General features: G+C 39.4%; 1 protein-coding gene across 3 annotated transcripts in view; it reads right to left on the reverse strand.

Annotated features, from left to right (window-relative positions):
• The window catches only part of NBDY (negative regulator of P-body association), a 64,287-nt gene extending 45,632 nt beyond the window's left edge, over positions 1–18,655 (reverse strand). The window contains exons 1-3 of one of the 3 annotated variants that reach the window (XM_040631120.1): positions 18,305–18,655; positions 8,806–8,924; positions 7,239–7,466 (exon numbers count right to left, since the gene is read on the reverse strand). In XM_040631120.1, the coding sequence (XP_040487054.1) occupies positions 18,334–18,540 (207 nt within the window). In that variant the 5' untranslated portion in view covers positions 18,541–18,655 and the 3' untranslated portion in view covers positions 7,239–7,466; positions 8,806–8,924; positions 18,305–18,333. Of the gene's footprint in view, positions 1–7,238; positions 7,473–8,805; positions 8,925–18,304 lie in introns of those variants that run through there. The other 2 variants (XM_040631117.1, XM_040631125.1) reach the window with 2 other exon arrangements.
• Positions 18,656–19,872: the final 1,217 nt, after the last annotated feature.

The following is a 19,872-nucleotide window of genomic DNA, read 5'->3' on the forward strand; positions in this document are numbered from 1 at the left end:
CTGGATTTCCAGCTGTACTACAAAGCTGTGATCACAAAGACAGTATGGTACTCGCACAAAGACAGACAGATAGAGCAAGGGAACAAAATAGAGAACCCAGAAATGGACCCTTGGTTCTTTGGACAACTAATCTTTGATAAAGCAGGAAAAAACATCCGGTGGGAAAAAGTCTCTTCAATAAGTGGTGCTGGGAAAATTGGACAGCTACATGCAAAGGAATGAAACTTGACCACTATGTCACACCATACACAAAAATAAACTCCAAATGGATGAAAGACCTCGATGTGAGACAGGAATCCATCATAATCCTAGAGGAGAACATAGGCAGCAACCTCTATGACATCGGCCAAAGCAACCTTTTTCATGACACATCTCCAAAGGCAAGAGAAACAAAAGCAAAAATGAACTTGTGGGAGTTCATCAAGAAAAAAAGTTTCTGCACAGCCACGGAAACAGTCAAAAAAACTAAGAGGGAGCCCATGGAATGGGAGAATATATTTGCAAATGACACTACAGATAAAAGACTTGTACCCAAGATCTACAAAGAACTTCTCAAACTCATTACACGAGAAACAAATAAACAAATCATAAAATGGGCAGAAGATATGAACAGACACTTTTCCAATGACGACATACAAATGGCGAAGAGACACATGAAAAAGTGTTCAAAATCTTTGCCATCAGGGAAATTCAAATCAAAAGCACACTGAGATACCACCTTACGCCAGTTAGAATGGCAAAAATAGACAAGGCAAGAAACAACAACTGCTGGAGAGGATGTGGAGAAAGGGAATCCCTCCTACATTGTTGGTGGGAATACAAGTTGGTAGAGCCACTCTGGAAAACAGTGTGGAGGTCCCTTAACAAGTTAAAAATTGAGCTACCCTATGACCAAGCTATTGCACTACTGGGTATTTACCCCAAAGATACAGACGTAGTGAAGAGAAGGGCCATATGCTCCCCAATGTTCATAGCAGCATTGTCCACAATAGCTAAATCGTGTAAGGAACCGAGATGCCCTTCAACAGATGACTGGATTAAGAAGATGTGGTCCATATATAGAATGGAATATTACTCAGCTATCAGAAAGAATGATTTCTCAACATTTGCTGCAACATGGACGGCACTGGAGGCGATAATGCTAAGTGAAATAAGTCAAGCAGCGAAAGACAATTATCAAATGGTTTCTCTCATCTATGGAACATAAGAAGTAGGAAGATCTGTAGGAGAAGAAAGGGAAGAAGAAAGGAGGGGTAAAAGGGAGGGGGAATGAAGCATGAGAGTCTATGGACTCTGGGAAACAATCTGAGGGCTTCAGAGGGGAGGGAGGTGGGGGAATGGGATAGACTGGTGATGGGTAGTAAGGAGGGCACGTACTGCATGGTGCACTGGGTGTTTAACGCAACTAATGAATCATGGAACTTTACTTCAAAAACCAGGGATGTACTGTATGGTAACTATCATAATATATTTTTAAAATATTATTAAAAATAAATAAATAAATAGAGAATATTGAGAGTTCTTTGTAATATTCTAAAAATTTTTTTGAATTTTTAAATTAGATCAAAATAAAAAGTTTACAAGAGATGAGTTAAGATGGTGTTGTAATTGGGGGACCCTATGCTTCCCTTGTTCCTTGAACATAGCTAAATTAATATCAAATCATTCTGAACACCCAAGAAATTGATGTGAGAACTGGGAGAAGAAACTGTACATCTAGAGGGGAAAAAGCAGCTGCATCATGGAGGATAGGAGCTGCAGACAGGTGATTTGGGGGAGAAGAGAATTCCAGGTGCTTTGGAGGGGAAGGAGGCCATATCACAGAGTAAGGAGTGAGAGAGAGAGAAACCAACATGCAGGGGATTACAGAAGAAAGACACTTCCCCAAAACCACTGACTGAAAAAAGAGAGGGGCTGATTATTTTAAGTTTTTATAAGCAGTGCAGCTCAAAATCTGAAGTTTCAGAAGTCTGCGCCATCGCTGGAGTTGTGCCAAGTGGGCACAGTAGTGTTCATCTAGGGAAGAGGGCAGAGGCCCAGAAGTGGACTGTATGGTCTGAGGATACCCTCTGTTGCACTGGGAGAGAAAGTTTTCCTCTATGGAATGCTTTTGGAAGAGGTAACATATCCTGAGAGGGGATGAAACAGACAATGGGCACCATTGAGCAGCACTGTTAATTAGCATATCAGCAGAGGAACCTGTTGAGGGCAGCAAACCTGCATGTTGGCTTTAGGCTGAACTTTACCATAAATTCCGAAACTCTATAGCTGTGCAACTGCTTTACTGGGACAAACTGACATGAGCCACAGTGCAGCGAGACCTTTCCCCAAGGAATCATTGTGGGTTTGCACCCTGCCAGGCTCCTAAAATTTGGAGTTTTGAAACCCAGCTGCACCCCTGAAATAAAACACAAGAACACTGTGCCAACAGGCAGGTAGATTGCGCAGACACAGGCATGGTTCTGATGGAATCCTAGGACACAGAAGGGGAGATTGTTTGCTCTTCGGAGAGGGGATCCTGAACAGGAGCAGGCACAAACTCCCTCTCTGGAGACTTGACAGTGTGGTGAGACCATTTCCCTCCAACCCATCAGTACAGACAGACCTGAGTGAACAACACAGCACCCCCAGTGGAGGCTGGAGCTGCTTACAACAATCCCCACCCCACTATACCTTGCAGGGGCCTCTCCACTAGGACAAGTCCACCTGAGAACCAGTGCAGCAGACCCCTCCCCCAAAAGACCAGCACAAACCCCCTGCACAAACAAAGTCTATTGATCATAGAGTACTGCAAAACTTCAGCTTTGGGGAAGATAGAATTTAGCCTTTTCTAACAAGCACACCAAAACACACCTAGTTAAAATCTGCCACACAACGTCCAACATCCAAACACTCCGCAGTGAAGGCAAGGAGAAACTCTGAAGAGGACTGACTGGGAAGGAAGAGCCAAAACACAGCAGCAGAGTACACACGGCATACACCAAAAAAACTTCCTGAAGAGCCAAGCCCTGGACAGTATATGACCTCTTCTTAATTTAGTCATTACTCTCAGGAGCAGAAAACGTAACAGGCTTTCTGAACACACAGAAGACAGATTATCTACGTAAAATGCCAAGATGGAGGAATCCATCCCACAAGAAAGACCAAGAGGTAATGGCAAGTGATCTAATCAAAACAGGTATAAGTAATATGCCTGAACAAGAATCTTAAGGATACTAGCTGGCCTTGAGAAAACCATAGAAGACACTAGGGAGTACCTTACTGCAGAGATAAAAGATCTACAAACTAGTCAGGCAGAAATAAAAAAGCTATAACCACGATGCACAACTGACTGGATGGAATGACCAGGATGGAAGAAGGTGAGGAACAAAGCAATCATATTAGAAGAGAAAATTATGGAAAATAATGAAGTTGAAAAGAAGGAAAGAAAAATATTGGATCATGAATGTAGACTTAGGGAACTCAGTGACTCCATAAAGTGTAATAACATTTGTATCATAGGAGTCCCAGAAGAAGAAGAGAGGGAAAAAGGGGAAGAAGGTTTAGTTGAAGGAATTATAGCTGAAAACTTCCCTAAACTGGAGAAGGACATAGGCATCGAAATCCAGGAGTCATAAAGAACTCCCATCAAAATCAACAAAAGCAAGCCAACACCAAGATATAGCATAGTGAAATTTATAAAATACACTGATAAGGAAAGAATCTTGTAAGCAGCAAGGGGAAAAAATTCCTTAACCTAGAAGATAAATCAGGTTTGCATCAGATCGATCCACAGAAAGTTGGCAGGCCAGAAGAAAGTGGCATGATATATTCAATGTGCTGAATGGGAAAAATATGCAGCCAAGAATTCTTTATCCAGCAAGGCCATCATTCAGAATGGAGAGATAAAGAGTTTCCCAGACAAACGAAAAATAAAGGAGTTCATGACCACTAAGCCAGCTGTGCAAGAAATTTTAAGGGGGACTGTTTGAGTAGGAAAAAAAAGACCAAAGCAACAAAGACTAGAAAGTCAGAAATAACAACTTTACAGTTAATACAATGGCACTAAATTCACATCTATCAGTAATCGGTCTGAATGTAAATGGCCTATACTCTCCAATCAAAAGACAAAGGGTATCAGAATGGATAAAAAACAAGACTCATCTATATGCTGCTTGCGAGAGACACATTTTAGAACTAAAGACACCTGCAGATTGAAAGTGAGGGGATGGAGAGCCATTCATCACACTAATGGATGTCAAAAGAAAGCCAGAGTGTCAATATTTACATCAGAAAACTAGATTTTAAACCAAAGACTGTAAAAAGAGATGAAGAAGGGCACTATATCATGATTAAGGGATCTATCCAACAAGAATTTCTAACAATTGTAAATATTTATGCCCCAACGTGGGACTCAAATATGTAAATCCAACAAACATAAAGAAACTCACTGACAATACTACTATAATACTAGGGACTTTAATACCCCAACTTAGAACAATGGACAGATCATCTGGGCAGAAAATCAAAAGGAAAAAAATGGCTTTGAATGACACACTGGACCAGATGGACTTAACAGATATATTCATAACATTTCATCCTAAAGCAGCAGAATACACATTCTTTTCAAGTGCAGATAGACCATTCTCCAGAATAGATCACATACTGGGTCAAAAATTAGGCCTCAACAAGTACAAAAAAAAGAATGAGATCATACTGTGCATAACAGGCCGCAATGTTATGAAATTCAGAGTCAACCACAAGAAAAAATTTGGAAAGACCACAAATTCAGGGAGATGAAAGAACATCCTAATAAGAATGAATGGGTTAACCAGGAAACTAAACAGGAAATAAAAAAGTACATGGAAGCAAATGAAAGTGAAAACACAATAGTTCAAAACCTTTGGGACACAGCAATGGCTGTCCTAAGAGGAAAGTACATTATAATACAGGCCTACCTCACCAAACAAGAAAAGTCTCAAATATGCAACCTAACCTTACATGTAAAGGAGCTACAAAAGGAGCAGAAAATGAAGCCTAAAGCCAACAAAAGAAGAGAAATAATAAAGATCAGAGCAGAAGTAAAAGATATAGAAACAGAAAAAAAAAACCAAAAAACAGAACAGATCAATGAAACTGAGAGCTGGTTCTTTAAAAGAATTAAGAAAATTGAGGGGCGCCTGGGTGGCACAGCGGTTGGGCGTCTGCCTTCGGCTCAGGGCGTGATCCCGGCGTTGTGGGATCGAGCCCCACATCAGGCTCCTATGCTATGGGCCTGCTTCTTCCTCTCCCACTCCCCCTGCTTGTGTTCCCTCTCTCGCTGGCTGTCTCTATCTCTGTCAAAGAAAGAAAGAAAGAAAGAAAGAAAGAAAGAAAGAAAGAAAGAAAGAAAGAAAGAAAGAAAGAAAGAAAGAAAGAATTAAGAAAATTGATAAACCCCTACCTAGACTTATCAAAAAGAAGAGAAAGGAACAAATAAAATCACAGCTGAAAGATGAGAGATCACAACCAACACCACAGAAATACAATTACAAGAGAATATTATGAAAAGTTATATTCCAACAAATGCACAATCTGGAACAAATGGAAAAATGCCTAGAAACATACAAACTACCAAAACTGAAACAGGAAGAATTAGAAAATTTGAACAGACCCATAATCAGCAAGGAAATTCAATCAGTAATCAAAAATGTACCAACATCAAGGCATCAATCCCATTTGCAATAGCACCAAAAACCATAAGCTCCCTAGGAATAAACCTAACCAAAGAGGTAAACGTTCTGTACTCTGAAAACTATGGAACACCTATGAAAGAAATTGAAAAGGACACAAAGAAATGGAAAAACTTTCCATGCTCATAGAGTGGAAGAACAAACGTTATAATGTCTATACTACCCAAAACAACCTACACTTTTAATGCAATCCCTATTAAAATACCACCAGCATTTTTCACAGAGCCAGAACAATTTGTATGGAACAACAAAAGACTCAGAATAGCCAAAACAACTGTGAAAAAGAAAAGCAAACCTGGAGACATCATGATTCCGGACTTCAAGCTATATTATGAAGCTGTAGTCATCAAGATAGTATGGCACTGGCACAAAAACAGACACATAGATCAATGGAACACAATAGAGAACCCATAAATGGACTTTCAACTCTATGGTCCACTAATCTTCAAAAAAGCAGGAAAGAATATTCAAGGGAAAAAAAGACAGTCTCTTCAATAAATGGTGCTGGGAAAATTGGACAGCTAGCTATGTACAGAAGAATGAAACTCTACCATTATCTGACACCATCCACAATGATAACTCAAAATGGATGAGAAACCTAAATGTGAGACAGGAATCCATCAAAATCCTAGAGGAGAACACAGGCAGCAACCTCTGTGACCTTAGCCACAGCATCTTCTTGCTAGACATGTCTCCAAAGGCAAGAGAACCAAAGGCATAAGCGAACTACTGGGACTTCATCAAGATAAAAACTTCTACAAGGTAATGGAAACAATCAACAAAACTAAAAGGCAATGTACAGTATGGGAGAAGATTTTTGTAAAGGACATAGCAGATAAAACTCTATTACCCAAAATCTATAATAACTTATCAAACTCAACACCCAAAAAATAAATAATCTAGTTAAAAATTGGGCAAAAGACATGAACAGATATTTTTCCAAAGAAGAGATACAGGTGGCTAATAGACACATTGAAAAGATGCTCAATATCACTCATCACATCAGGGAAATACAAATCACAACCAGGATGATATGCCACTTCACAACTATCAGAATGGCTAAAATTAACAACACATGAAACAACAGATGTTGGTGAGCATGTGAAGCAAGGGGAACCCTCCTAGACTGTAAATGGGAATGCAAAGTGGTGCATTCACCCTGGAAAACAGTATGGAGGTTCCTCAAAAAGTTAAAATAGAACTACTAGGTATTTAAACAAAGGGTACGAAAATACAGATTCGAAGAGGCACATGCTCCTCTATGTTTATAGCAGCATTATCAATAGTAGCCAAACTATAGAAAGAGCCCAAATATCCATCTACTGTTGAATGGATAAAGAAGATGTGGTATATATATATATGTGTGTGTGTGTGTGTGTGTGTGTGTGTGTATCTATATATATAATATAAATAATGGAATATTACTCAGCTATCAAAAAGAATGAAATCTTGCCATTTGCAATGATGGAGATGGAGCTAGAGTATATTATGCTAAACGAAATAAGTCAGAGAAAGACAAATACCATTTGGTTTCACTCATACATGGAATTTAAGAAAGAAAACAGATGAACATATAGGAAAGGAGAAAAGAAAAAGAAAGGGAAGCAAACCATAAGAGACTCTTACCTATGGAGAATAATCTCTGTTGGAGGGAGGTCGGTGGGGTATGGGCTAGATGGTTGATGGGTATTAAGGAGGACACTTGTGATGAGCACTGGGTATTACATGTAAGTGATGAATCACTAAATTCTTCTCCTGAAACTAATGTTAAATAACAGGAATTTAAATAAATACTTGAGATAAAAAAAGAACAACAACAAAAATAATATAAAAAGTTAAAAAACTCAAATATAAATATCAGGAATAATTCCATCATTCAATAGTGTGTGTGTGTGTATACATATATATATTTCTATGTAGTTAATGAAAGAAATGTTTTATATGGCCAAAATCTTTTGGAATGAGAAGCTCATATATAGTTTTGTTTTTTCTTATCAGAAAGATAAAAAAAAAACATTTTAAAGCAGAAAATAAGATGAAGTTTAACTGTAATGGGACTAATGATATCACAGTCTGATTTTTACAAAAGAGCCCCATGTAAATTAAACAAACTCATGAGTCAAAAGAGAAATCATAAGAGAAATTATAATTGAATTATCATAAAATACTACATATAAAAATATGTGAAATTCCTTCAACATCATATGTAGTGGAAGATTTATAGTCATAAATTCTTATTTTAGACATGGAGCTTGATAATTGTTGGGCTAAAAGTCCAGAAGAAAAATTAGAAAAAGAGCAAACATAAAGCAAGTAAACAAAATAATACAGATTAAAGCAAAGATTTTAAAAACAAAATAGTCAATGGTGAGGGTGATGAAACCAAAATCAGAAAATATATTAGAAAATTGATTGCTGTAACTTATCACATGGTCACACTCTCAAATTAATGGAGAAAAACCATATTCCTTCATAATTAAAAAGTCTCAGCATACTAAGAATAGAAATGAACAGACTTTGCTTCCTGAAGAAGCAAATCTAAAAATGGTGAAACATTTGCAGAATTTCCTTGTAAATTCAAAAGTAAGAGAAGAAAATCCTCCATTACTGTTATTGTTTCTCATTGAACTGAAGGTCCTAACTGACAGAGTAAGACAAGCTAAAAAATAAATATTGACAAGAAACTGCCATTATTCACAATATCATTAATAGATAATCCAAGAAAATCTATAAATTATCAGAACAAACAGAATTCAGAAAGACTGTAGCATATAAAATCAATATGTAAAGATACCAATCATGTTCCCATTTATCAGCAAAAAATCATAACGTGTGGTTTTAGACACACTTATACATTTCCCAGTAAAAACAAAAACTATAAGGTAATTAGGAATGAGTCTAACAAAGCAGCTTATAAATAACATTATTATTATTATATGGTATATATGGTTTCATATAATGTAGAAAAGAGTTTCAATTTTCCTATTTAGTGCTAGCTTTGTTTTTTGTTTGGCTATTTCTTTTTACAACTCTTATTCTTCTTCCTCCCTTGGTAAGTTTTTGGTAAATAAATTACCTTAAAAAACACAATTACCTGGTGCAGCACATCAGAAAAAGCAGGGCAACATTGTCAGTCATCTTCATTATCTTCACTAGGTGAACCATTTTATGAATGTACCAAGGATATGGAGTCATTCTGCAATCCCTCAGAGACTGAAAAATAGTAAAATAAGGTAAAATCATTTCCTCTGTTATTGTACATCTCTTTTCCCTGGCCTCCTCAAGTCCTTATGATCCACCATGGTCCCATTTCTATTATACATTCCTGTAAAAGTTATATGGATATTATTAAAAGAGGTCTATTACAAATTAAGATCATAGATTCTGGAAGCCCTTTAGAACAGGGCCTAGTACACAAAAAATGTTCAGTAAATATGTGCTATTATTATAATTTTCAATGATCTGAATCACTAGAGGAAATTATGTAGCTCTTGAACTTTTTGCCTTGAACAATCTCCTTTGTTTCCTATCTGAGCAGCGCTATCCCTATGATGTGTGAAACAAAGGCAGAAGAAAAATTAATGACATTTCCTGACTACCTACAGCCCACCGACAAGTCCTTGAAACAGACAGAGTGACATTCCTCTAGGGACTCAACTGCTTCTATGTTAATACTTTGCTAAGGGCAAAAGGCAGTCCTAGCCTGACACCCTCCTCCCCACTAGGATCCTGTAAATCTACTTTAATGTATAAAAATTCCTTTGCTGGGGCACCTGGGTGGCTCAGTCATTAAGCATCTGCCTTCAGCTCAGGGCCTGATCCCAGGGTCCTGGGATCAAGCCCCCCCATCGGGCTCCCTGCTCTGCTGGGAGCCTGCTTCTTCCTCTCCCACTCCCCCTGCCTGTGTTCCCTCTCTCTCTGGCTGTTTCTCTCTATCAAATAAATAAATAAAATATTTTTTAAAAATTCCTTTGGAAACTTCCTTTATCTCTAACCCCCCCGCCAAGATACATGTTTGCAATCATCCCCCAAGCATATGGCCCACCGATATACATCTGAAGGGTCTCATCACTAAGGTTTTATTAGACGGTAATAAATGACCTTTTCACAACAATAGCTAGCCCCCTCAAGGTCCTGGAAACCTTGCTTCCAAAATTCCTTAGAGATTTACGCTATCCCTAACCCCCTCCCAACTTGAGGGTATATAAGGGGCCATTCCTCATGTCTCCGGAGCAGCTCTTTCTGCCCACGGGTCCTGTCTCTGTGCTTTAATAAACCACCATTTTGCACCAACGATGTCTCAAGAATTCTTTCTTGGTTGTCGGCTCTGGACTCCACCCCACCTCACCTCACCTATATCCCACAACCTCATCGTATGGTGCCAGAACGTGGGGCTTTGAGTCTTTACATCTGGACTCTGAGCTTCAGTGCAAAACTGGTGAGTAGTTTCTCTCCTCTTCCTTTACTCTCCTTTCTAGAGCTCTTCAAGGAGTACGGTCATATTGGAACACTTTTATGTCAACTGCTCAGGCTGCAATCCCCTAGCCTCTGGCTACCGTATGGGAAGGAGAAAGCCTACCTTTTGGCTGGAAGTTAGTACCCTGGCTGGAATGGTAATAAGACCCAGAAACTTGATGCCCTCTTTTTACTGCTGTCCTTAGTCATCTGTCTTTGGGCACGGGACAGTCACCTAAGTGACTAGCATGGCTGCCAATCTTAAGACTCCTGTGTGAGGTTTCCTCCTGATTGATCTAATGTGATCCCCTCCACATCCCTGGTCTAGCCACTTCTGGCGATGGGACCTCCACTTGGCACCGGCCGAAACTAGTGTTCGATGGAATTACAACCCAACCGGGGACCGTTTCCTAGGGAAGCTGGCTGTAAGGACCACATGTGTTGGAATGTCACTTAAACCATGACGGATTCCATCTTTACTGTTTTCTGTCAATGTCCTCTACTAACTACTTAAGTTACAAAATTCGGTAATTTCCCCTTGTAAAACTTTTCTAGTGTTCTCCATGGGTTAAAAACAGCTGGTTCTTCAAGACAAGGTAAGGCATGACCTTCTCTGGTATGACCTTCGAGGCAAGGTAAATAAACAAGGCGTGACTGTCAAGGTGTGACCATCATGGCATGACCTTCAAGGCATGGTATTTCAATCCATACGCCAGGCATCGATCTGCAGCCTAGGATGCAATGGGGAAGCAGGGGGAGGGCAGGCTTCCCTCCTACAGGGGTCTTTAATGGCAGCAGTGATCATAGCGATTTTGTTAAGGGTTGCCTTGGATCACTTTGACACCAGGTACCTCTGACATATCCTGCGTGTGGGATGCCACCCGGGAGTCAGGAGGGGATTTTCTTTGGTAATGGACCCTCTCTAGCACCCTCTCTAGCATGGGATGGGAGCTTCTTCAGTCCCCAAGGATTCTCCCTCAGAATGCCTTTTAACCCACTGGAAACAAATTCAGATTGCAAAACTTAGGAAAGTACTGATCTCCTGTAACACTGCATGGCCTCAGTGGGATCTCTCAGATCTCTTCTGTAAGGAACAGGGCAAATGGACCTAAGGTACTTTCACTGCTCTTACCTAGGCCTTCATTGGTCTACACCAGGACCCCGACCTAAGGGCCTCTTGCAGAATGTGTTTGCCCAAATGGGTCAGCTAGTAAACTCTCTCCTGACATACTGGATGATAATTATCTAAGTAGGCCTCCTCCTCGTAAACCCAGGTTGCTGGAGGAAACACAGGCCATCCCAGACAAAGGGGACTCTTGACTCTCTTCTCTCTCACTGTTCCTTCTAACACACGTGGGGGTGTCTCCCTCACTCATTTCCCGGGTTAATGGCTATAACTGGAGCCATCTGTGGTTAGTCTACCTCGGGACGGGGACCTTAAGGAATATTCCCAAGCAGCTGCTGAAATTCCCTTTGTTTCGGGGAATTTCCCTGTCTTCTCTGGCCCAACATGGACTGCCTATTCCCCCTTGTTGGTGGGAAGACATGGCGTCTGCACCTGTTGAAGCTGATGAGCTCTAAATCTGGGAACCTTTTCTCTGCCTTTTGGGAGCACTCTGCCTCTACCGTTTCCCCCTCCCCCTTCTCTTTCTGCACCACCTTGGGTGCGGCCTGCATAACTGGCTTCCAGACCATCCTCAGTGCTTCAGGCACCATGGCTCCTTCTCCTACCTTCACCATCAAGAAGCAAGAAGAGCACCCCCTGGACCTAACACCATCCACTCCAGATTTCCCCACCAGTGTCTCAGGTAAAGAATTGACAAAGGGGAGGATCCAGGTGGAACATAATTCAGTATTTAAATTAAGTTTGTTGGTTTAAGACATGTCTTTAATGTTATCAGCACTAAACGTGAAACTTTTATTCTATCGAGGTTTACTGAAGGTCAAAAAAACTTGTGTTAATCTCTGTTGTGAGTTGTTAGTAAAAAGACAACTAAAATGATGGTTAATTTTCTGTCTCATCAAAGTTTTCATGGGTAATTGTTAAAATAGCTTTCAAAGTCTTTGGTAACCTGAAACTTCAAAGATTTGCTTGGATAATAAATGGAATTAAATTTATTGATATCTAGGTCTTTTCCAAATAGGATAAAGTGCTAAGTCATTGATTACTGGATGTGGGTTTGCTTTTGACTTCTTATTGCAAAGAAACTAAAGATATTTAAGTCTGTTGGTAAACATCTTCGGTGCTTATTTGATTCATAAATTTGCCATCTAAAGAATTCTGGTTTAACAGTTCACAATTGGTTACTACTTAGTCTTCACTCACTGGAGACCAAGGTTTCTAAAAAAATGCAAAATTCTACTAAATGTAATAAAGACTGATGGAAATATGAAAAACAACTCTGTATGTAGAAAAGTAGAAGCTATGTAAGAAAGATAATAAGGAGTGGGAATGCATTTTTGTTGAAGGTAAAAGAAGGTAATTTTGTCCCAAGACTGGTTGTTTGGAAAGAAATGGCTTTTGGACAAAATCTGAATGCAAAGGAAAATTGTAGAAGGTTTGCAAAGGGAAAACATTGGAAAGGAATTTTAGGTGTGGTCAGGATGGACTAAGATTGAAATGAATGGATTTTTAAAGTACAGTGGTATAAGATATATAAGTCTGCTTTCTCTCTTTAAAAAGACAAAGGTTTCTTGAATTGTTCATCTGCTCTTGATAAGAAAATATAAACAACAAAAGTTTTTTTCTCTTTTGTCCGCCCAGGAAACAAAGTTTCTATGTTTTATCAGGTCTTCCATCACTTGGTTGAAACTTCTCAATATTAGAGGAGCTAAGTTTTGCTAACAACTATAGAACCCTACATATTTGCCTTTCAAATCTTATTGTCACCTTGGTTAAACAGAAATAATTTTTGTAATGATCTGTAATCCTATTCAGGCCTGTGCTATAATTTTAAGGTTTTAACAAACTTTACCAAGATTTAAATTGTAAATTAAGTCTCTTAAACTCATTTAGGTCTTTTCCTTTGGTATGTTAAATTACTCCACAAGTACTGTTAAATGATAAGACTTAGGTAACATTTGGGTAAATGGTGTGTAACTATTCTAGAGATAACAAGCAATTCCTAAAATTTTAAGGTTTTAATATAAGGTCATCATCACTCTATTCTGGCTATTTAAGTGTTACGTGTCACAGAAGTAACCTGATTTCCTTATCAGCTATATTGTAAACTCTCATCTCATCAGATCTCTAACTATGTCCATTCTGTGTTTTTGTTATTTATAACTGTTCTTATTCTCTTGTAAAATGAGCTTCATCTTCAAGGAGATTCATATAAAGGACTTTTAGGACAGATAGAGGTATTTGATATCTTTATAGAATCCTAAAACTGAAATGGGTAAGAATTTCCAGAACTAACTAAAAAGCTGCATTCAAACTGAACAAGAATTAGTAACATGGGACTAAATAAACTAAAAGATTATAGTGTTGTGACTCTTGTTTAAAACATTGCTGGGGGGCACCTGGGTAGCGCAGTCGTTAAAGCGTCTGCCTTCGGCTCAGGGCGTGATCCCGGCGTACCGGGATCGAGTCCCATATCGGGCTCATCTGCTATGAGCCTGCTTCTTCCTCTCCCACTCCCCCTGCTGTGTTCCCTCTCTCGCTGGCTGTCTCTCTGTCACATAAATAAATAAAATCTTTAAAAAAAAAATAAAATAAAAAAAAAATAAAACATTGCTGGTTCTCTAATGTTTGCTCTTCCAGACTGAGGAAACTTTCAAGACATCAGTGATGTACAGAAATAATAATAAAGCAAATTAAAGCATTTAATTTTTCTCTCTACCTGAACCCTCTGAAATTAAAAAGGTCTCAGTAAGTATTCTTTCCCAACTACGGACTCTGAGAAACGAACTGAGGGCTTCAGAGGGGAGGGGAGTGGGGGAATGGGATAGGCTGGTGATGGGTAGTAAGGAGGGCATGAATTGCATGGTGCACTGGGTGTTATACACAACTAATGAATCGTGGAACTTTACATCAAAAACCAGGGATGTACTGTATGGTGACTACCAGAATATAATAAAAAAATATTATTATAAAAAAAGTATTCTTTCTTCCAAGGCAATCATAATCATTTGCATAAGTTCAGTAAGTATCTGTTCTCCTTGTAACAGGACATCATTGGGAACATTTTACCAAGGCTTTGACTGGAATGTCATACTTGAGAAAGATATGCATAGACTCAGATATGATCAAACAGCTTTCAGGAACTAAGGTGGACTTTATAAAACCTGGAGCCATAAAGCCCCTTGGAACTGTTGGCCTGATACCTTGTTTACAAAGTTCCTAGGGGCCTCACCAGGTGAGTAAAGGATGTCACCTCCTGGCAGGTGCAGGAACCTCAGGATACTGTGGGGACCTCAGGAAGAGGAATTCACCCAAATCTACAGGTATTGCAGGCATGTCTGATGACAAGTACTTGGCTTGGCTTCTGGCCTGGAAAGGCTACTAAAAGTTCAACCTCGAGATTCCTTATAAAAGTTCCAGCAAAGCAGATTCTAAAAGACCTGTATGATCAGTCACTATTCTTGCTGAGCTTATGTAAATAATTATGCCAAGTTTGTAAAATTGGACTTGTTTTGCAAACAAATTAGTCCTGATTTGGCTATCCCTGGAAATGAGGGTTATTTTAAAGAGAAAAATTACGTTCAAATAACCCACTTTTGTGGATGTTAAATTCTAGATTTCATTGTCCTTCAATGTTTGCTTAAGCTAGACAACTTGAGGTAAACTTCAGAGAAATAGCTTTTTTTCTATTCCTATACAATAGCTCATATATAGATAATCTTCATGCCTTTTATTCTGTGGGGCTAATAACAGGACCCCATGGACATATAACTAATTATTTGAACAATGGGGAAATGGGATTGATTCCCAAATGATTGTATGACTCGGCTATCACCTTGACCAATTCTATGTGGCTGGAATGATGAAGTTGCTCTTTAAAAGCCAGAGCTTACCCCACTCTATAGGGTTAACTATGGGCTTGTGGAGATAATGGATGACCCCACTTTCTTCATGATTGGATTGGATGATGCACTTGAAGGTGCCTTTACCTCTTGACAAGTCTTCTCCCACTTGCCAGTGATTCCTTATAATTAGGTTGCTGTTAATGCTGGACCTCAAACAAAAAGGGCTTCTTAATGGTTTCATCCTGCATAGTCATATTTATCCTAGAGGCCACCTATATGGATGTACAATTACAAGGAGAGGCTTTAGCCAAGCATACAGCAGCCTTCCTGGTAAAAGGAGCCTCAAAGCTCACTATGGAACAGTAATGACTTTGCATCAGATCCAGAATGTCTTAGAGACCAAAAGCCACCAATGGGCGATGGGAAGTCAACTTATTAAATACCAGGCTATGCTTATAGATATGCCTAAAATAATACTTGAAACCTGTCAGATTTTAACCCAGCTACCCTTAAGTACATGGTCAAAGCCCTAAATGACACTCGGAATAGCATTTCTCTATTAAATACTGAAGTAATACAAATACGTGAAGCAGTTTTAAAAAACAGAATGGCATTAGATGTTTTAACTGCTGCACAAGGTAGAACTTCTGCTATCTAAAAACAGAATGTTGTATGTACATTCCAAATTACCACAAAATATTTCTGGGTTTCTAACTGACAAGAATACTCAAACTGGCACTTTAAACAATCTCTCTGTTTCCTTTAATGATCGATTAAACTCCTGGACTGGAAAAGAATTTTTTGTCAACTACCAAAGGACTCTTATTTGGGCTTCTTTTTCATTTTGTTATACTAATCATATTTTGCTGTTTTCTCCCATTTCTCTCCACCTGGTGTCGAGACTCCTTCTCTGCCCTAACTTCAAGCCACCAGATGATCCTTTCCACTTGGGAAGGTCTACACATGCAGTCTCCCTTGGATTCAGCTGCCTCTGCCTTTTATAACTCCTATATCTACATAAGCCCCAACTGACCAATATTGACTCATAGGTAGGGACATCTTTACACCCCTATTCAACAGGAAGAAGTTACAGAAGATGAGACCTTCCACCCTCAGCAACCTTAAAGATTTAAGGGTCGAACCTGTTTAGGGGGTAATGATGTGGGAAACAAAGGCAGAAGAAAAATGATGACATTTTCTTACTACCTACAGCCCATTGACAAGTCTTTGAAACAGGCAGAGTGACATTCCTCTAGGGACTCAACTGCCTCCATGTTAATACTTTGCTAAGGGCAAAAGGCAGTCCTAGCCTAACCCCCCTCCCCTCCACCAAGATCCTGAAAGTCTACTTTAACATATAAAAATTCCTTTGGAAACTTCCTTTATCTCTAAACCCCCTTCACCACCAAGATACGTGTTGGCAATCATCCCCCAAGCATGTGGCCCACCGAGATACATCTGAAGGGTCTCATCACTAAGGTTTTATTAGATGGTAATAAATGACCTTTTCCCAAAAATAGCTAGCCCCCTCAAGGTCCTGGAAACCTTGCTTCCAAAATTCCTTAGAGACTTAAGCTATCCCTAACCCCCTCCCAACTTGAGGGTATATAAGGGGCCATTCCTCATGTCTCCGGAGCAGCTCTTTCTGTCCACGGGTCCTGTCCCCATGCTTTAATAAACCACCATTTTGCACCAAAGATGTCTCAAGAATTCTTTCTTGGTTGTCAGCTCTGGACTCCACCCCACCTCACCTCACCAGTATCCCACAACCTCATCAGCTATGCCTTACCCCTTGGACATTGAAGTAAAATTGAGGCAAATCAGAGCGTAAAGGAATGACTGGATGATGCTTTGAAGCAAAACAGAGCTCATTATTTTTCTATGCTCTACCTCTAAGTCCCAAGTATAGAGCCTCCTCAGTTTCTACTCTTATCCTAGCATTTATTGACTTACTTATTCAAATATCTGTTTCACTCCTACTATGTACCAGGCACTATGCTTTGTCATCCATTCCCTGCAGCTCCCAGCACAATGTCTACTCCTTTGCAAGGGCTCCATAAAGGTTTATTACCTGTGAGAAGAAAGGATGCCCTGTTTCCTTGGATTACAAGAATCTGTGAGGCTTGGATGAGATTTGGTTTTCTTTTTTGCATTCTAGCAGGTCATCAAAATAGAAGATTGTTTCTCTGAGAGTAAAAACTGGACTCCTAAAATACATCACTTGATTGAAAATCTTCAATGGTTACCACCACTTTCGGATTAAACTATATACTCCTTAGCATAACATTCAAGGCCCTGCAACATTCTATTGCACCTCCAAGTCTTTCTCCAACATTGTTATACCCAAGTTTTTCACAGAAGACACCTGCTTTAGGGCTTTTGTCCTGGCAACACCAGGCCTGAAAAGCATTTTCTCCCCTTCCACAAGACAGATGTCACTTACCCTTTAGGGCCCACCCAAAGTTCCCCTTTCCTTTTAGATGGGTCATGATTACTAACAGGCAGAATTATTTCGTCCATCCTGAGTGCTCCCTGCATACCCTGAACAAGCACGTGGGTTTGACTTACCATAGTGTGACTTCTTTTTCTTTTTCTTTTCTTTACTTTTTTTTTTTTTTACTTACTAAATTTTCCTGCCACACACAAACACACATTTCTGAAGACTCACTTTAGAATACCCTCTCTCAGCACAGGAATCAGGCGTGTTAGCATAGGAATGAGGCCTTCCATATGTTACTAATCTTGAATCAATGACTTTTTTTAATGGAAAAGTTTCAAATATACACAAAAGTAGTGAGAACAGTATAATGAATCTCCACGTATACATCATCCAGTTATGATCAACTCATAAACATTTTGTTTGTAACCCCCACTTTGGCCCCACTGAATTACTTTTAAGCATATCAAAATATTTAAATCTATTTCTTAAAAAATATAACCACAATTATCACAGCTATTAAAAATAATTACTTAATTTCAATAAATATCCATAATTTCATCCAAACATATTTTGTGAAAGAGCTATTTAATGCCCCCATTTTTGTTGGTTAATTTGTTTTTCAATTTTGAAATCGTGGAAAGAATAGAGAAAAGAGGAAAGAGATCTGGGAAACCGCGTAATTAAGTTGCAGAGAGTCTGAATGTCCAAGATGAGAATGAAAGAATCTGACCTGGTTTGGGGTGAGAGAAGTATATTCTACTACTTCTCCGGAGGAGGAGGGTGCGATTTCAGGCCGGGTGATGCAGGAGAAGGTGCGGAGGGGAGAGGGTTACTACCTCCGTTGGGAGTTCCTTCTGGATAATCCCACCGTGGAGCTAGGAGGCAGCGCTTTTTTGGAGGCCTGATTTCCCGCGTATTTCCAGGTGGGAGCGTGGATCTCCCTGAGGCACAAGGTTGGTCCCCCATAAGGATTATAGGACTGGGCGTCAGTTCTCTCTGGTGGGCCCTGCGAGGCCGAGACCTGAGATGGCGGCGGGTCCCTTGCAGACACAGAGCTTCCTCCCGGTTTCGCGCTTACCGTATTTCCTGTATCCTGAAACGCATATCCCCTCTCCGCCTCCGCCCTCCCCTCCCTACCCCACCCTATTTTAATGTTTCTACAGGGGAGGGTCTTAAGAAAACGAGGCCTGTATTTAATATTTAATGTTTTTCCTCTGCCCGTCCCCCCAAATGTAACTAAATCTATGTTCTGTCTTATACAATCTATGCAATTTTAAGATTAGAAGAAATTTAGGTTTACTCCTAAATGGCAAACTTTGCATAGATTGTGGAAAAGCGCGCGGGGTGGGGGGGAGGTGCGCAGGTGTGGGGGAGGTGGGAGAACAAAGAAATTATCCAAAAGCTAAGGGCTTTACTATAGAGTTGCCAAAGCACAACACAGAGCCATGAAACTACCTAGGACCATTTAAAAAGCAATATGCAAACGCGTTAGTTGACTAAAGTGCGCAATAGCACACTAGCATTGACCATGGTAATTGAATGTGGAAAATAAAGTCACCGTATATCAAAGAATGTAATGTCACTTATTTCTTCGTATTTTAACCAATTAGAAATCTCTGAGGGCTTACTTTTTTAAACGTCTAATGTTTTTAAATGTTTCAACATGTATATAATTTCAGTTGATGAATCTCGATCTCAACTGATGGAATGTCATACTTTAATTGGCAATGTTTTTGTTCTATTTCCCAGAGTTATGGAAAATAATAAATCATCTTACTATCTGGAGTATTATATTCTATGATATATGGTAAGTAACCAGAAGAGGGTGCAATGTGGCTTAGAAGAAAAGGCTACTGAAACTTCTTAGACCTTCATCATTCACGTCCATCCCCCTTTGGCTATGTACAAACTAGATCACACTTCTACACCACTGTCCTCAGTGTTTTTAGTAAAGAGAGTTCAATCCTTAATGTCAAAATGGAGCTTTTAAAATATTCTGTTATTTATAAGCTCTGTGATATTTAAGTAATCGTTTAAACACTTAGAGCTATAGTTTCCAGGAGATAATAATTTCTTCCTTTTAAAACTATTGCCATAATCAAGGATCATGTATTTAAAGTACTTATTAACCACGATTGCCTCTCATCTTCACCATCACTACCTTCCTTTAAGTACCAGTGGAGCCCTTTACACAAACTAGACACTAAATAAATGTTTAGGAAATAAATGACCCTGTGGTTTTCTACCAAATGCTACTAATAGAGAAAAATATTGTATCAGTGGGTTAATGAAAACATG

The sequence above is a fragment of the Ursus maritimus genome (assembly GCF_017311325.1).
Source record: "Ursus maritimus isolate PB19 chromosome X unlocalized genomic scaffold, ASM1731132v1 scaffold_X1, whole genome shotgun sequence".
Classification (NCBI taxonomy): Eukaryota; Metazoa; Chordata; class Mammalia; order Carnivora; family Ursidae; genus Ursus; species Ursus maritimus.